The 18907-nt window shown below is 37.1% G+C and overlaps 1 protein-coding gene across 1 annotated transcript; it reads right to left on the bottom strand.

The window, feature by feature from the left end:
• Window positions 1-378: 378 nt before the first annotated feature.
• Window positions 379-10785, bottom strand: eif1axb (eukaryotic translation initiation factor 1A X-linked b). The gene is made up of 7 exons (XM_061921353.1): window positions 10609-10785; window positions 5073-5156; window positions 3175-3278; window positions 3023-3073; window positions 2856-2937; window positions 942-1033; window positions 379-870 (listed from the first exon to the last, which is right to left on the bottom strand). The coding sequence occupies exons 1-7, from the start codon at window positions 10622-10624 to the stop codon at window positions 865-867; spliced, it is 435 nt and encodes a 144-aa protein (XP_061777337.1). The 5' UTR covers window positions 10625-10785; the 3' UTR covers window positions 379-864.
• Window positions 10786-18907: the final 8122 nt, after the last annotated feature.

Below are 18907 nucleotides of genomic sequence, written 5' to 3' on the forward strand. Positions count from 1 at the left end.
ATATTGTACTGGTTTTGAAAATGAGAAATATCAAAATGATTACATTTTTCAGTGTAAAAAGTTTAGACAGCCCAGAATTAATGGTTATTTAGGATCTTTATTGGCCATCATGCATCATACATTAGTGGCCAGTGACAGTGTTGGACCACCCAGAGAGCAGCACTTTCTACAATGAGGACAGCAGCCACACAAAGAAATACTTCCAAATGTGACTTCATTCTTCTCTGTATAGCTAAAGTTAGGTTTCCATGTTTTCTGGCAGGCGAGCAGCAATAATACACAACGTGACAGTCCAAACAATGACCCCAAAAAAAATCTATACATTGTGACTGTTCTATTTATGTAAGCGAGGACGCGGGTGAAGGAAAACAAAATCTAAATGGTTTATATCTTTATTGGCGAATCCAGAGATTCTGCAGTTCTTCTCAAATTCCACATGTTGTGAAATCAATATAAATACATTTTTTTAAAAGATGTATTGGATGCGATGTGTTGCCGTCACATGCTGGCCTCCTCCCAACAAACACAGAAGATAATAATTGGTGAACATTAATGTCCTTTCTGTTGGAACAAAAATGATAGATTTTTTTTAAATTTTTATAAACACCGCCTCCAAGATGCTGGTGATGAACATCGTCCGAGTCCTCATCCCAGCTGTGAGGCCGTCAGCTCTGACCTCACCTTGGTTTATGCTAACAAACTCAAAGTCCTCCCAAAAAACAAAAGATGTCTACTGATGGAAATGGGTCGTGAAAATGAACACACCCATAGGATGGTCCTGATAAAAAATAGTGAGCGGCGCTGTGTGGGTCAGGAAATCCCAGCTCTAGTAAAATGCCACCATCGCCCCCCGGTGGCCAGTCTTTAGATCTGCAGGGAGAGGGCCAAGTGAGCGTGTGACGAGTGAGGGAGGACAAGTCAGGTGAAGGTGAAGCGCTTACGTCATCAATGTCCTCGTCGTCGTCGCCAATGTCGTCAAACTGGATGTCCTCGTCGTCTCCGGGACCGAAAGTGTCTGTCTCGTTGATCTTGGCTATTGTTAGGAAATAAAGGTGGAGTTATTAGACGTGTGAAGGAAGCAGTGGCTAATATAACAACAGTATGGATATATACACTAAGTATCTACACCGCACTTTGTATTTTAAAAAAAAGGTTAAAATTAGGCTTTTTACTAATCATGTACGTTTTTATTGTGTTATTTTCTATGTTATTTATTCCTTTTTTTTACTACAATTATTCTCTCAATGTTATGTTTTTATTAATGTACAGAACAGGCCAAAAGTTTGGAGACACCTTTTCATCAAAAGTCTTGTCTTTATTTTCATGACTATTTACATTGTAGATTGTCAGTGGAGGCATCAAAACTATGAATGAACACATGTGGAGGTGTGGCAGTGTATAGCTCGGTGGGTAGAATGGCCGTGCCAGCAACTTGAGGGTTCCAGGTTCGATCCCTGCTTCCGCCATACTAGTCACTGCCGTTGTATCCTTGGGCAAGGCACTTTACCCACCTGCTCCCAGTGCCACCCACACTGGTTTATATGTAACTTAGATATTGGGTTTCACTATGTAAAAGGCCTTTGAGTCACTAGAGAAAAGCGCTATATAAATATAATTCACTTCACTTATGTACAAAAAAAGGTGAAATAACTGAAAACATGTTTTATATTCTAGTTTCTTCAAAATAGCCACTCTTTGCTCTGACCCTCAGCACACTCTTGGCATTCTCTCCATGAGTCTTTAAAAGGTAGTCACCCAAAATGGTTTTCACTTCACAGGTGTGCTTGAAGCTCATCTAGCGAATGCCAAGAGTGTGCAAAACAGTAATCAGAGCAAATGGTGGCTATTTTGAAGAAACTAGAATATAAAACATGTTTTCAGTTATTTCCCCTTTTTTTTGTTAAGTACATAACTCCACATGTGTTCATTCATAGTTTTGATGTGACAATCTACTATGTAAATAGTCATGAAAATAAAAAAAAAACAAATTGAATGAGGAGAAGGTGTGTCCAAAGTTTTGGCCTGTACTGTACATTTTTATTATATCTTTTTTATTGTGTTATTTTCTATGTTATTTATTGCTCCAATTATTTTCTCAATGTTATGTTTTTATTAATATATAGCACAGGCCAAAAGTTTGGACACGCCTTCTCATTCAATGTGTTGTCTTTATTTTATGACTATTTACATTGTAGATAGTCAAATCAAAACTATGAATGAACACATGTGGAGTTATGTACTTAACAAAAAAAAGGGGAAATAACTGAAAACATGTTTTATATTCTAGTTTCTTCAAAATAGCCACGCTTTGCACAATCTTGGCATTCTCTCCATGAGTTTCAAGAGGCAGTCATCTAAAATGGTTTTCACTTCACAGGTGTGCTTGAAGCTCATGGAGAGAATGCCAAGAGTGTGCAAAGCAGTAATCAGAGCAAATGGTGGCTATTTTGAAGAAACTAGAATGTTTTCAGTTATTTCCCCTTTTTTTGTTAAGTACATAACTCCACATGTGTTCATTCATAGTTTTGATGCCTTCAGGGACAATCTACAATGTAAATAGTCATGAAAATAAAGAAAACACATTGAAACAGGAGGAGGTGTGTCCAAAGTTTGGGCCTGTACTGTACGTTTTTACAATATTTTCCCATTGTGTTATTTTCTATGTCATTTATTGCTAATTACTCCAATTATTCTCTCAATGTTATGTTTTTGTTAATGTACATGTATTTTTTATGTTTCCAAATATAAGTTAGTTATTTCCTCAGCCATGTTGTCATTGTCAATAGTGCTGTGTGTGTTCTATTGTGTTGCTACATAAAGTCTGATTGAGTTAGGTGTGATTATGACACACTCACCGTGCTCTGGCAGCTCGCCGTACGCTTTGAGACTGCGAGCCTCGTCTGCGTTGTACTTGAGGATGACGTCGGCCTTGTTGTCCTGCAATGGGACGGCACAGCAAGCGTTATATACCGTCAAAACAACACCTTGAAGCCAAAGGTCTGTTGAGCGGAGGAAGCGTCACCTGGTAATCCCTCAGCCCCACCAGGATGATGTCGGACGTGTTGATCCAAACCTGGACCCAACAGAGAGCGGAGATCAGCCGACAAGACCACGTGGTCGCACGGAACCCCGGGAGTCAGTGACAACAAGCTGTATGTTTCACAACGTTCCTACCTTTTTCCGGAGTTTTCCTCGGATGTGGCAGAGCCGCTTGGTGCCGTCAAAGCACATGGCCTCCAGACGACCGTTCCCCAACATTTTGATCACCTGAGCGTATTCTGGTACAGATACCAAATAAGTAAGCAGAAATAATTTGAATACAATTAGTGAACATAAGACAACACTGGAGATTGATAACTGACATTTTGACATATATATGTGCCCCCCCTTATTATTACAACAACAGAACTCCATCAGCAGTTACAATTTATACATTGATGATAGCAGTATGTAGTATTAAACAATTAGTGGATTAGATAGTAATAACCACTTCATATTCCCTGATTCAATGAAATAACACGACAGAGATGGACGACATGAAGACGACAGAAAAGATGTTGCTGCCAAAAGTCCAAACTTTGTGTAAATATTTTGACGAATAACAGATTAGTATAAAAGTAAAGCAGAGACAGCAGCTCACACATTCTCATACTTTCTGTAACATCCAGGAAGAAATGATGTCAGCCAGCTTTATAAATGTCTGAACTATAATCTACGTGAAGGAACAAGAGAATTGTTTTTAATAGACGTTGGCAAAATTTCTAGGTTCAGGGAAACCTGACAATGTATTAAATCCATAAACTGCTATAGAATTGAGTAGATGGCGAGTTATTGGGATGACCTTGGGATATTCTTTACATGCATTTATTTAGTTTTTCTTTATCTTAATACATATTATTAGTCAGACCAACAAAATATTACACAATAATAATAATAATACAATTCCAATAACAAAACAAAACCCGGCCAAACAACAGTCAGAATATCAATCAACAATTGAGAGAAGACACAAAACAATCGAAAAGTAGTCACACAAAAATGAATACTATCAACAACAGTATGAATAATAATAATAATTCAAAACATAGTAGAAATGACTCTTTTACATGATCGTCATAGCCATTTATAAAAAGTAAAATAAAAACATTAAAAAAATTAACAATAGTGTCAGCTATTTTTCTGTTGATTTTAACAATTTTAGTGAACCTGATTAAATAATCCAAAATTAATCAAACATTTAAATTTTCTTCCATTACGTGATATTCTTTGGGTTAGTTAACTAATACTTTTACTTTTCTTTCATGCCTTTATTTATTTAGTTGTTTTATTAAATTATTATCATTAATCAGTCCAACAAAATAATACACAATAATACAATTCCAAAACCGGCCCAGCAACATTCAGAACAGCCATCAGGAGGACACACACACATGACACAAAACAATCCAAAACTAGTCAAACAAAAATGATTAATATCGACAACAGTATCAATAATAATCAGAATAAAAACATTTTAAAAATGAACAATAGTGTCAGCTATTTTTCTGGTAATTGTAACGTTTCTACTCAACTTAATTAAATAATCAAAAATTCATCAAACGCTTTACATATTTTCCATTACGTGATATTCTTTGGGTTAGTTTAATACATTTACTTTTCTTTTCATGCATTTATGACAAATTATAAGGGAGCAATGTTTTGAAGATCACTTCCAAAAAACAGGTCACACATTTCTGTATTGTCTTAATTGGTAACAGAGGACAAAAATGTCATTTTAAATTGATTTTTGAACTTAAAAAAATTCATAGCTCCCTTAATTATGGCCTATCACAAGGGTTCAAATACCAAATGAAAGCTTGTTTCCCAGTATTTTTGCTATGGTGTCAATGTCTTTGAATATGTTTTACTTTCCAAATGTTTTGTAGTATATCTGGTGGATTATTTTAGGTGTCTATTAATCTCTTCCATAAAAAGTAACCGTGACAGAACACTTGGGCGAGGTCTTTTTATGACTCACCTCAGTTTGTCAACAATGAAATGGTGAAGGAGTGAAGATGGTGACAAATACTCACCCTGTCCGTCCTCTTTGAACACCAGCTCTCTCTTCTCAGACTCATTTTCGTTCTTTCCACGCCGCCGATTCTTTCCTCCCTTACCTGGAAGTTAAGAGGGGACGTGACAAATTGTTGATGTTGGAGTTCAATGAAGACAAGCCTGAAATAGTCTTGGCAAGTTTGTGGTTTGAGTAACATGAGACCTCAAGAAACAACTACATTGAACAAAAGGGGTGATATTAAGACTATGTCTACACTGAGTCAGATAACCCCTTAAATGAATAATTATTTTGCCTAAGCCCCGTTTCTGCCACACTAAACTATCGTTTAAGGTTCTCCTCCTCAAACAAATTTTTCCCCGGGTAAGTGTGCCGTGTAATTTCTTGAATCTCCGACTCTTAGCTTTGTATGGACACATTGATCGTTTACAAACAAAGTTTGGAGGGAAAGTGACGCCAGTAAAATTGCGCCACAGCCACCTTTATAATAAAGTGGTTCCGTAACTCGGAGTTCACCACTGGAAATATAGAGGAGAGTCATCCAGACACGCCCGTGTTTCTCCTTCTTTTACACGTACAGACGCTAGTGGAAATCACACACGAATACCTTAAGAGAAAGCGCTTGCAGCTATTTGGGATACAACACTTCTCAGACGGCAAGAGAACTTTCGAATGTCCAGGTCAACTGTGATTCTACTTACCGAGAAACTTAATCCATTTGTCAAGGGAGAGACAACGAGAATACGGGCTCCCGTGGATGTGATAAAAAAGAAAGTATTGTATTACTTTCCTCCCCCCAGCCACTTCGTCCAGGTCTTCCCTGGGGATCCCGAAGCGTTCTCAGGCCAGCCGGGAAACATAGTCTTCCCAAAGTTTCCTGGGTCTTCCCCGTGGCCTCCTACCGGGGACGTGCCCTAAACACCAGATGCCCGAACCACCTCATCTGGCTCCTCTCCATGTGGAGGAGCAGCGGCATAACTTTGAGCTCCTCCCGGATGACAGAGCTTCTCACCCTATCTCTAAGGGAGAGCCCCACCAAACTCATTTGGGCCACTTGAACCTGTAATCTTATCCTTTCGGTCATAACCCAAAGCTCATGACCATAGGTGAGGATGGGAACGTAGATCGACCAGTAAATTGAGAGCTTTGCCTTCCGGCTCAGCTCCTTCTTCTCCACAACAGATGGATACACCGTACGCATTACTGAAGACGCCGCACCGATCTGCCTGTCGATCACACCATCCACTCGTAAACAAGACTATGAGGTACTTAAAGTCCTCCCCAACCCAGGGATGGCACTCCACCCTTTTCCGGGTGAGAACCATAGACTCGGACTTGGAGGTGCTGATTCTCATTTGGATTTCAGTTCATTGAAATACCACAACACTGGATATCGTTCAGATAAGTTACATTTAAGAACTTGCACACAAAGCAACACTGGAGGTGACGATGGCGTGGGCATTTTCTGCACATGCGTATTAGGGGGCGTTGCGACGGCGGACTGGGAGAAGGGGGGGGGGTCTTAAAGGCCTACTGAAAGCCACTACTAGCGACCACGCAGTCTGATAGTTTATACATCAATGATGAAATATTACATTGCAACACATGCCAATTCAGCCTTTTTAGTTTACTAAATTACAATTTTAAATTTCCCGCTAAGTTTCTAGTTGAAAACGTAGCAGAATGATGACGCGGGTTTGTGACGTCTTGGGTTGTAGCGGACATATTAGCCCAGCACCACACACGGCCAAAAGTCGTCTCTTTTCATCGCATAATTACACAGTAATTTGTACATCTGTTTTGCTGAATCTTTTGCAATTTGTTCAATTAATAATGGAGACTATAAAGAACAATGCTGTTGGTGGAAAGCAGTGGATTGCAGTTGCCTTTAGCACCAAAAAACAGCCGGTGTTTCTTTGTTTGTTGTGAAGCTTTAACACAGAGCGGTGTAGCGAACATGTTTCTCTACGTCAACCAGCAAGATTTTGGATGGTAAAATTGTTTTACCGGAGACATCAGTGGATTATGGGACCTCCTCCTGTAGCTGTCAAAAAGGCAGCTGTGATCTTGGCTCCTCGGCTTCTCTCAGAGACACTGGCGTTCACAGCAGCCATCTGAGTTTCAGGTATGACTTTAAAATCTCACCGAAACACTATTAAAACAATAAGCAGATAAGGGATCTTCCAGAATTATCCTAGCAAATGCGGTCCCACTGCCGCCGCCCGGAGCCGTCGCCTTTTCTTTTTTTTTTGTGTTTCACTCTAACTTTCCTCATCCACAAATCATTCATCCTCGCTCAAATTAATGGGGAAATTGTCGCTTTCTCGGTCCGAATAGCTCTTGCTGCTGGAGGCTCACATTATAAACAATGTGAAGATGTGAGGAGCCTTACAACCGGCGACGTCACGCGCACATCATCTGCTACTTCCGGTACAGGCAAGGCGCTTGGGACATCTCTGCGCTGCTGATCCGCCTCCGCTTGGGATGGTTTCCTGCTGGCTCCACTGTGGACGGGACTCTGGCTGCTGTGTTTGATCCGCTTTGGACTGGACTCTTGCGGCTGTGTTGGATCCACTATGGATTGAACTTTCACAGTATCACGTTAGACCCGCTCGACATCCATTGCTTTCCTCCTCCCCAAGGTTCTCATAGTCATCATTGTCACCGACGTCCCACTGGGTGTGAGTTTTCCTTGCCCTTATGTGGGCCTACCGAGGATGTCGTAGTGGTTTGTGTTGTGGCTTGTGCAGCCGTTTGAGACACTAGTGATTTAGGGCTATATAAGTAAACATTGATTGATTAGTGACCAAAAGTTGCAAAATTTATCGTCGATGTTCTCAACTAAATCCTTTCAGCAAAAATATGGCAATATCGCGAAATGATCAAGTATGACCAGAGGTGGGTAGTAATGCGCTACATTTACTCCGTTACATTTACTTGAGTAACTTTTGGGATAAATTGTACTTCTACGAGTAGTTTTTATGCAACATACTTTTACTTTTGTATATTTATAGAGAAGAAATGCTTATTTTACTCCGTTCCATTTATCTACATTCAGCTCGCTACTCGCTACTTTTTTTTTATCGATCTATTAATGTTTGTTTTGGTTAATGACAGAGCTTCAAAGTAGAATCTACGCATGCCTGCGTTTCACCAATCACATGCAGTCACTGGTGACGTTGGACCAATCAAACAGAACCAGGCGGTCACATGACCCGACTTAAACAAGTTTAAAAACTTATTCGGGTGTTACCATTTAGTGGTCAATTGTACGGATTATGTACTGTACTGTGCAATCCACTAATACAAGTTTCAATCAATCAATCAAAAGTGTAAAGGAAAAAATACACTTTTAAAGTGTATTTTTTCCTTTACACTTTTGATTGATTGATTGAAAAAAATACACTTTTAAAGTGTATTTTTACCTTTACACTTTTGATTGATTGAAACTTGTATTAGTGGATTGCACAGTACAGTACATAATCCGTACAATTGACCACTAAATGGTAACACCCGAATAAGTTTTTAAACTTGTTTAAGTCGGGTCATGTGACCGCCTGGTTCTGTTTGATTGGTCCAACGTCACCAGTGACTGCATGTGATTGGTGAAACGCAGGCATGCGTAGATTCTACTTTGAAGCTCTGTCATTAACCAAAACAAACATTAATAGATCGATTAAAAAAAAGTAGCGAGTAGCGAGCTGAATGTAGATAAATGGAACGGAGTAAAATAAGCATTTCTTCTCTATAAATATACAAAAGTAAAAGTATGTTGCATAAAAACTACTCGTAGAAGTACAATTTATCCCAAAAGTTACTCAAGTAAATGTAACGGAGTAAATGTAGCGCATTACTACCCACCTCTGGTCATACTTGATCATTTCGCGATATTGCCATATTTTTGCTGAAAGGATTTAGTAGAGAACATCGACGATAAATTTTGCAACTTTTGGTCACTAATCAATCTTCACAATAAAAGTGCCGCTCCATCGCGCCTGCGCTAACAAAATAAGAGTCTCCGAAAGCCAGCGCAAACAAGCTAGCAAGCTACGGAGTTTGCCGCCAATGTGTTTCTTGTAAAGTGTATAAAAACGAATATGGCAGCTGGACAAATAAGATGCGAAAAACCAACGACTTTCATGTGGTATTAGACGGAAAGGAGGAACTTTTTTTTCCCTCCATTTGAAAACCTGGACGTCTGATTCCAATCAATGCAAGTCATCAGAATCAGGTAATACACCAACTTATATTCTTGTCTTCATGAAAGATAGGAATCTATATCTTAAACATGCATGTATATTCATTAAAACACCTTCAACATGTCAACAAAAACGGAAAAATTAATATAAATTATATACTGTATATATAGATGTATGTATGTATATATATATATATATATATATATATATACATATATATATATATATATATATATATATATGATATGATATGTGTGTGTATGTATGATATGTGTGTGTATGTATGATATGTGTGTGTATGTATATGTATATATGAGGTAGATCACCTCGAGTTGGTCATTAACTAAGTAATTGATAAACGTTGAAAAATTTATTGGGGTGTTACCATTTAGTGGTAAATTGTACGGAATATGTACTGTACTGTACAATCTACTAATACATGTTTTAATCAATCAATCAATCAAATCAATTACTGTGGCTCAATGTGCCATTTTTTTATTTTTTTTAATCTACTATTATTTAATATATATTATTGTTTTAGTTGCTTAAGAGATATTCCTGGCACTGAATTTGCTCATTGCTATTTTTATGTTTTTGTGCATTATTTGTTGCCGTAATCATTAAACAAACAGGTTACTCATCAGTTACTCAGTACTTGAGTAGTTTTTTCACAACATACTTTTTACTTTTACTCAAGTAAATATTTGGGTGACTACTCCTTAATTTTACTTGAGTAATACATCTCTAAAGTAACTGTACTCTTACTTGAGTGCAATTTCTGGCTACTCTACCCACCTCTGAGTATGACACATAGAATGGAGCTGCTATCCCCGTTTAAATAAGAAAATCTCATTTCAGTAGGCCTTTAAGAACTTGCACACAAAGCAACACTGGAGGTGACGATGACGTGCGCGCTTTCCGCGCATGCGTATTAGATGGCCTTGCGCCGGCGGACGGGGAGTCTTAAACGACTATTGTGTGTATTTTGTAGACACGGATAAGGTTAGGCGGGATTTAGCCGGTTTAGTGTAAACGGGGCCACAGTACTTGATTAAAACGACAATAAAGTAGGACATATATGAAGAGGCCAAGCGGAAAGTAGCTAGTTAGCAGTGGCGGCTAGCGACACTATTCCGAGCCCGACATAGCATCGCTAGCCAGCCGCTTGAGTTCCACTCATTGTCCCGACAATAAAGTGACCCCCCGAGCGGACATATTTGGTGTGAAATATAACCGAGGCCGAGACAAAATGATGGAATCCTTGTAGCTAACTAGCATTAGCAGCTAATTGTCACGTTTCTCCCCCCGTGTCTCGGCGCGGGCTCGAAACAATACAACAACCCGACCGCCACTCACCTTTATTCTTGGGCATATTCCCTCTCAAGCCTCCGTCGAATGAATTCCGCTCGTTGTGAGGGGAAAAGAAAAGGTGGAAGTTGTTGACAAGTGTCGGGAGAGAGAAGACGCCGGAGTGGACCGAGCCGACAAGCTAACTGCTGATGCTCACCTCCCCTGGACTGCGCATGCGTCGGCCGAAAAAGATTCAAAACGTGCTTTATTGAACAAGGAGAAGTCACAAAGACAGTAAATTATGAAACTACAGGTATACAATTTACATATGTAATTCCTCTCCGTGGGATTTTATTTCACCCACTTAATTAGGCTTGGGCAATTATTTTGACCCAGGGAAAAATGTGTCCGTGGGCAAATATATCTGTTTTTAGTAGGGGTGTGGGAAAAAATGTATTCGAATACGAATTGCGATTCTCACGCTCTGCGATTCAGAATCGATTCTCATTTTTTTTTTAAATCGATTTAAAAAAAAACATTTTTTTTAATTTAAATTAATCCAACAAACCACTACACAGCAATACCATAACGATGCAATCCAATTCCAAAACCGAACCTGACCCAGCAACACTCAGAACAGCAATAAACAGAGCAATTGAGAGGAGAAACAAACACGACACAGAACAAACCAAAAGTAGTGAAACAAAAATGAATATTATCAACAACAGTATCAATATTAGTTATAATTTTCAGCATAGCAGTGATTAAAAATCCCTCATTGACATTGTCATTAGACATTTGTAAAAATAAAAAATAAAAGGCTTACACTTGCATCGCATCTCATAAACTTGACAACACACTGTGTCCAATATTTTCACAAAGATAAAATAAGTCATGTTTTTGCTTCATTTAATAGTTAAAACAAATATACATTATTGCAATCAGTTGATAAAACATTGTCCTTTACAATTATAAAAGCTTTTTCAAAAAAAATCTAGTACTCTGCTTGCATGTCAGCAGACTGGGGTAGATCCTGCTGAAATATATGTATTAAATGAATACAGAATCCTTTCGAATCGGAAAAATATCGTTTTTGAATCGAGAATCGCGTTGAATCGAAAAATTGGATATATTATCGAATGGTGACCCCAAGAATCGATATTGAATTGAACCGTGGGACACCCAAAGATTCACAGCCCTACAATTTACATATGTATTTGATTTCCGTGGGATTTTATTTTACCCAACTATTTTGACTCAGCGAAAAAATTGTGTCTGGGGGCCAATAGATTTATTTTTAGAAACACTAATACAAAACCTCACAATAATGCCTGATTTAATGCTAAAAACATTATGACGGACCGCCTTAAAAAACAAAATGCAATTTAATTATTTTTTTTTTTTTACAGAATGAGACATGCACCTGGGATAGGTTGACTGGCAACACTAAATTGGCCCTAGTGCAGACCTGGGCAAATTAAGGTCCGGGGGCCCGTTAAGCTTTTCAATCTGGCCCGCTGGACATTCCCAAGTACTTTTTTTTAGATCTTTAAGATGGAAAGTGTAGCTGCCATTATGATGTGCAGTCATGTTTTCTAATGTCTTGAACTATACTAAGTCTTTCAATGGTTGGAATCTGCGCTTTTGGATGATATACTAGTTACTATGGTCATCTAATTAGTTACTATGGTCATCTAATTAGTTACTATGGTCATCTAATTAGTTACTATGGTCATCTAATTAGTTACTATGGTCATCTAATTAGTTACTATTGTAATCTAATTAGCTACTATGGTCATCTAATTAGTTACTATGGTCATCTAATTAGTTACTATGGTCATCTAATTAGTTACTATTGTAATCTAATTAGCTACTATGGTCATCTAATTAGCTACTATGGTCATCTAATTAGTTACTATGGTCATCTAATTAGTTACTATGGTCATCTAATTAGTTACTATTGTAATCTAATTAGCTACTATGGTCATCTAATTAGCTACTATGGTCATCTAATTAGTTACTATGGTCATCTAATTAGTTACTATGGTCATCTAATTAGTTACTATGGTCATCTAATTAGTTACTATTGTAATCTAATTAGCTACTATGGTCATCTAATTAGCTACTATGGTCATCTAATTAGTTACTATGGTCATCTAATTAGTTACTATTGTAATCTAATTAGCTACTATGGTCATCTAATTAGCTGCTATGGTCATCTAATTAGTTACTATGGTCATCTAATTAGTCATCTAGTTACTATAGTCATCTAATTAGTTACTATGGTCATCTAATTAGCTACTATGGTCATCGAATTAGCAAATATGGTCATCTAATTAGTTACTATGGTCATCTAATTAGTTACTATGGTCATCTAATTAGCTACTATGGTCATCTAATTAGCTACTATGGTCATCTAATTACCTACTATGGTCATCTAATTAGTTACTATGGTCATCTAATTAGTTACTATGGTCATCTAATTAGTTATTATGGTCATCTAATTAGTTACTATGGTCATCTAATTAGTTACTATGGTCATCTTATTACCTACTATGGTCATCTAATTAGTTACTATGGTCATCTAATTACCTACTATGGTCATCTAATTAGTTACTATGGTCATCTAATTAGTTACTATGGTCATCTAATTAGTTATTATGGTAATCTAATTAGTTACTATGGTCATCTAATTAGTTACTATGGTCATCTAATTACCTACTATGGTCATCTAATTACCTACTATGGTCATCTAATTAGTTACTATGGTCATCTAATTAGTTACTATGGTCATCTAATTAATTATTATGGTCATCTAATTAGTTACTATGGTCATCTAATTAGTTACTATTGTAATCTAATTAGCTACTATGGTCATCTAATTAGTTACTATGGTCATCTAATTAGTCATCTAGTTACTATAGTCGTCTAATTAGTCACTATGGTCATCTAATTAGCTACTATGGTCATCTAATTAGCAAATATGGTCATCTAATTAGTTACTATGGTCATCTAATTAGTTACTATGGTCATCTAATTAGCTACTATGGTCATCTAATTACCTACTATGGTCATCTAATTAGTTACTATGGTCATCTAATTAGTTACTATGGTCATCTAATTAGTTATTATGGTCATCTAATTAGTTACTATGGTCATCTAATTAGTTACTATGGTCATCTTATTACCTACTATGGTCATCTAATTAGTTACTATGGTCATCTAATTACCTACTATGGTCATCTAATTAGTTACTATGGTCATCTAATTAGTTACTATGGTCATCTAATTAGTTATTATGGTAATCTAATTAGTTACTATGGTCATCTAATTAGTTACTATGGTCATCTAATTACCTACTATGGTCATCTAATTACCTACTATGGTCATCTAATTAGTTACTATGGTCATCTAATTAGTTACTATGGTCATCTAATTAATTATGGTCATCTAATTAGTTACTATGGTCATCTAATTAGTTACTATTGTAATCTAATTAGCTACTATGGTCATCTAATTAGTTACTATGGTCATCTAATTAGTCATCTAGTTACTATAGTCGTCTAATTAGTCACTATGGTCATCTAATTAGCTACTATGGTCATCTAATTAGCAAATATGGTCATCTAATTAGTTACTATGGTCATCTAATTAGTTACTATGGTCATCTAATTAGCTACTATGGTCATCTAATTACCTACTATGGTCATCTAATTAGTTACTATGGTCATCTAATTAGTTACTATGGTCATCTAATTAGTTATTATGGTCATCTAATTAGTTACTATGGTCATCTAATTAGTTACTATGGTCATCTTATTACCTACTATGGTCATCTAATTAGTTACTATGGTCATCTAATTAGTTACTATGGTCATCTAATTAGTTACTATGGTCATCTAATTAGTTACTATGGTCATCTAATTAGTTGCTATGGTCATCTAATTAGTTACTATGGTCATCCAATTAGTTACTATGGTCATCTAATTAGTTACTATGGTCATATAATTAGTTACTATGGTCATCTAATTAGTTACTATGGTCATCTAATTAGTTACCATGGTCATCTAATTAGCAAATATGGTCATCTAATTAGTTACTATGGTCATCTAATTAGTTACTATGGTCATCTAATTAGTTACTATGGTCATCTAATTAGTTACCATGGTCATCTAATTAGCAAATATGGTCATCTAATTAGCAAATATGGTCATCTAATTAGTTACTATGGTCATCTAATTAGTTACTATGGTCATCTTATTACCTACTATGGTCATCTAATTAGTTACTATGGTCATCTAATTAGTTACTATTGTAATCTAATTAGCTACTATGGTCATCTAATTAGCTACTATGGTCATCTAATTAGTTACTATGGTCATCTAATTAGTTACTATGGTCATATAATTAGTTACTATGGTCATCTAATTAGTTACTATGGTCATCTAATTAGTTACCATGGTCATCTAATTAGCAAATATGGTCATCTAATTAGCAAATATGGTCATCTAATTAGTTACTATGGTCATCTAATTAGTTACTATGGTCATCTTATTACCTACTATGGTCATCTAATTAGTTACCATGGTCATCTAATTAGCAAATATGGTCATCTAATTAGTTACTATGGTCATCTAATTAGCAAATATGGTCATCTAATGAGTTACTATGGTCATCTAATTAGTTACTATGGTCATCTAATTAGTTACTATGGTCATCTAATTAGTTACTATGGTCATCTAATTAGTTACTATGGTCATCTAATTAGCTACTATGGTCATCTAATTAGTTACTATGGTCATCTAATTAGTTACTATGGTCATCTAATTAGTTACTATGGTCATCTAATTAGTTACTATGGTCATCTAATTAGCTACTATGGTCATCTAATTAGTTACTATGGTCATCTAGTTAGTTAATATGGTCATCTAATTAGTTACTATGGTCATCTAATTAGTTACTATGGTCATCTAGTTAGCTACTATGGTCATCTAATTAGTTACTATGGTCATCTAATCAGTTACTATGGTCATATAATTAGTTAATATGGTCATCTAATTAGTTACTATGGTCATCTAATTAGTTACTATGGTCATCTAATTAGCTACTATGGTCATCTAATTAGTTACTATGGTCATCTAATTAGTTGCTATGGTCATCTAATTAGTTAATATGGTCATCTAATTAGTTACTATGGTAATCTAATTAGCTACTATGGTCATCTAATTAGTTACTATGGTCATCTAATTAGTTACTATGGTCATCTAATTAGTTGCTATGGTCATCTAATTAGTTAATATGGTCATCTAATTAGTTACTATGGTAATCTAATTAGCTACTATGGTCATCTAATTAGCTACTATGGTAATCTAATTAGCTACTATGGTCATCTAATTAGTTACTATGGTCATCTAATTAGTTACTATGGTCATCTAATTAGCTACTATGGTCATCTAATTAGTTACTATGGTCATCTAATTAGTTACTATGGTCATCTAATTAGTTACTATGGTCATCTAATTAGCTACTATGGTCATCTAATTAGTTACTATGGTCATCTAGTTAGTTAATATGGTCATCTAATTAGTTACTATGGTCATCTAATTAGTTACTATGGTCATCTAGTTAGCTACTATGGTCATCTAATTAGTTACTATGGTCATCTAATCAGTTACTATGGTCATATAATTAGTTAATATGGTCATCTAATTAGTTACTATGGTCATCTAATTAGTTACTATGGTCATCTAATTAGCTACTATGGTCATCTAATTAGTTACTATGGTCATCTAATTAGTTGCTATGGTCATCTAATTAGTTAATATGGTCATCTAATTAGTTACTATGGTAATCTAATTAGCTACTATGGTCATCTAATTAGTTACTATGGTCATCTAATTAGTTACTATGGTCATCTAATTAGTTGCTATGGTCATCTAATTAGTTAATATGGTCATCTAATTAGTTACTATGGTAATCTAATTAGCTACTATGGTCATCTAATTAGCTACTATGGTAATCTAATTAGCTACTATGGTCATCTAATTAGTTACTATGGTCATTTATGTCACAGCAGCTCAGACGAGGCACCAAGCAGTGTGGGCAGGAAGCGTTTCCACAGATTTTCACAACAAAGTTCTAAAGCTTAGTGATATATCAGATTGTAGGTGGGTTTATTTTGTACCTTTTGCATTCATATTTCACTGTTTGTTGCATTTTTGTCGCGTTTCACTCGATTGTAAAATATGTCGATGAAATGGGGGTGTGACATTCATATTTTGTCAATATTCAGTGTTTTATCCTTCATAGAAAAAGTTAAAATTCCATTGCGTTTTTTTAAGGCGGTCTGTCATAACGTTTGTAGCAATAAATCAGACATTATTTTGAGGTTTTGTATTAGTGTTCCTAAAAATAGACATACCGGCCCCCACACATTTTTTTCTTTAAATGTGGCCCCCCAAGTCAAAATAATTGCCCAGGCCTGCCCTTGTGTGTGAATGTGAGTGTGAATGTTGTCTATCTGTGTTGGCCCTGTGATACGGTGGCGACTTGTCCAGGGTGTACCCCGCCTTCCGCCCGATTGTAGCTGAGATAGGCTCCAGCGCCCCCCGTGACCTCGAAGGGAATAAGCGGTAGAAAAATGGATGGGTGGATGGAGACACATAAAAATAAAGAATGTGAGATTTACAATCCATTCATCTATTTTTCTACTTTCTGGCTGCTTTGGGCACTGATGTGAAAGTGTGTCATCCACAACACCAGCAAGCGACAAAAAGTAGTCATCTTGTTTTTATTCTTGTCGGAGGTCTCCAACCACCAGAGCACGGCATTGTCAAAAAGGAGAAATTTAATCTATCCAGCCATCTTCTTCAACTTATATGAGGTCGGGTCACGGGGGCAGCAGCCTAAGCAGGGAAGCCCAGACTTCCCTCTCCCCAGCCACTTCGTCTAGCTCTTCCCGGGGGATCCCGAGGCGTTCCCAGGCCAGCTGCGAGACAAAGTCTTCCCAACGTGTCCTGGGTCGTCCCCGTGGCCTCCTAGTGGTCGGAGGTGCTCTAAACACTTCCCTAGGGAGGCGTTCGGGTGGCATCCTGACCAGATGCCCGAACCACCTCATCTGGCTCCTCTCCATGTGGAGGAGCAGCGGCTTTATTTTGAGCTCCTCCCGGATGCCATTTAAAGGAGAAATTAATAATTTCAATTAAAGTAAAAAAGGGACTTTCAGGACTTTCCATGGTGTCATTAAAGGCCTACAGAAATGAGATTTTCTTATTTAAACGGGGATAGCAGGTCCATTCTATGTGTCATACTTGATCATTTCGTGATATTGCCATATTTTTGCTGAAAGCATTTAGTAGAGAACATCCACGATAAAGTTTGCAACTATTGGTCGCTAATAAAAAAGCCTTGCCTGTACCGGAAGTAGCAGACGATGTGCGCGTGACGTCACGGGTTGTGGAGCTCCTCATATCGTTTACAATCATGGCCACCAGCAGCTAGAGCTATTCGGACCGAGAAAGCGACAATTTCCCCATTAATTTGAGCGAGGATGAAAGATTCGTGGATGAGGAAATTTAGAGTGAAGGACTAAAAAGAAAAAAAAAAGGCGATTGCAGTGGGAGCGATTCAGATGTTATTAGACACATTTACTAGGATAATTCTGGAAAATCCCTGATCTGCCTATTGTGTTACTAGTGTTTTAGTGAGATTATATAGTACCTGAAAGTCGGAGGGGTGTGGCCACAGGTGTGTTGACGCCAGAGTCTTTGAGGGAAGTCACGGCAGCTGCAGAGCAGGATGGAAGCTCCGCTGATGTCTCCGGTAAGAGGCGACTTATTACCACAATTTTCTCACCAAAAACCGCCGGTTGACATGTAGTCGGGATCCATGATGGCTTGACCGCTCTGATCCATAGTAAAGCTTCATCTTCTGGAATTTTAAAGAAGGAAACACCGGCTGTGTTTTTGTAGCTAAAGGCTAAAAGTTTCCCACCTCCATCTTTCTACTTTGACTTCTCCATTATTAATTGAACAAATTGCAAAAGATTCAGCAACACAGATGTCCAGAATACTGTGGAATTATGCGATTAAAGCAGACTACTTATAGCTCGGATCGGGCTGGAAAATAATGTCCGCTACAACCGGTACCGCAACATTTTCAACACGACACTTCGCGGGAAATTTAAAATTGCAATTTAGTAAACTAAAGCGGCCGTATTGGCATGTGTTGCAATGTTAATATTTCATCATTGATATATAAACTATCAGACTGCTAGTAGTGGCTTTCAGTAGGCTTTTAAAGACGTTCAGTTATGAAAGTTTGAAAAGAATTACAGCAGTCAAATGATGAACACTCAACAAATTCA

The sequence above is a fragment of the Nerophis ophidion genome, linkage group LG15, assembly GCF_033978795.1.
Source record: "Nerophis ophidion isolate RoL-2023_Sa linkage group LG15, RoL_Noph_v1.0, whole genome shotgun sequence".
Classification (NCBI taxonomy): Eukaryota; Metazoa; Chordata; class Actinopteri; order Syngnathiformes; family Syngnathidae; genus Nerophis; species Nerophis ophidion.

Coding starts and splice junctions, on each gene's coding strand:
- eif1axb (XM_061921353.1), bottom strand. Junction 2,938..3,022: donor TGGGGCTGAGGGATTACCAG/GTGACGCTTCCT, acceptor GTCCCATTGCAG/GACAACAAGGCCGACGTCAT. Junction 1,034..2,855: donor CGGCGAGCTGCCAGAGCACG/GTGAGTGTGTCA, acceptor TCCTAACAATAG/CCAAGATCAACGAGACAGAC.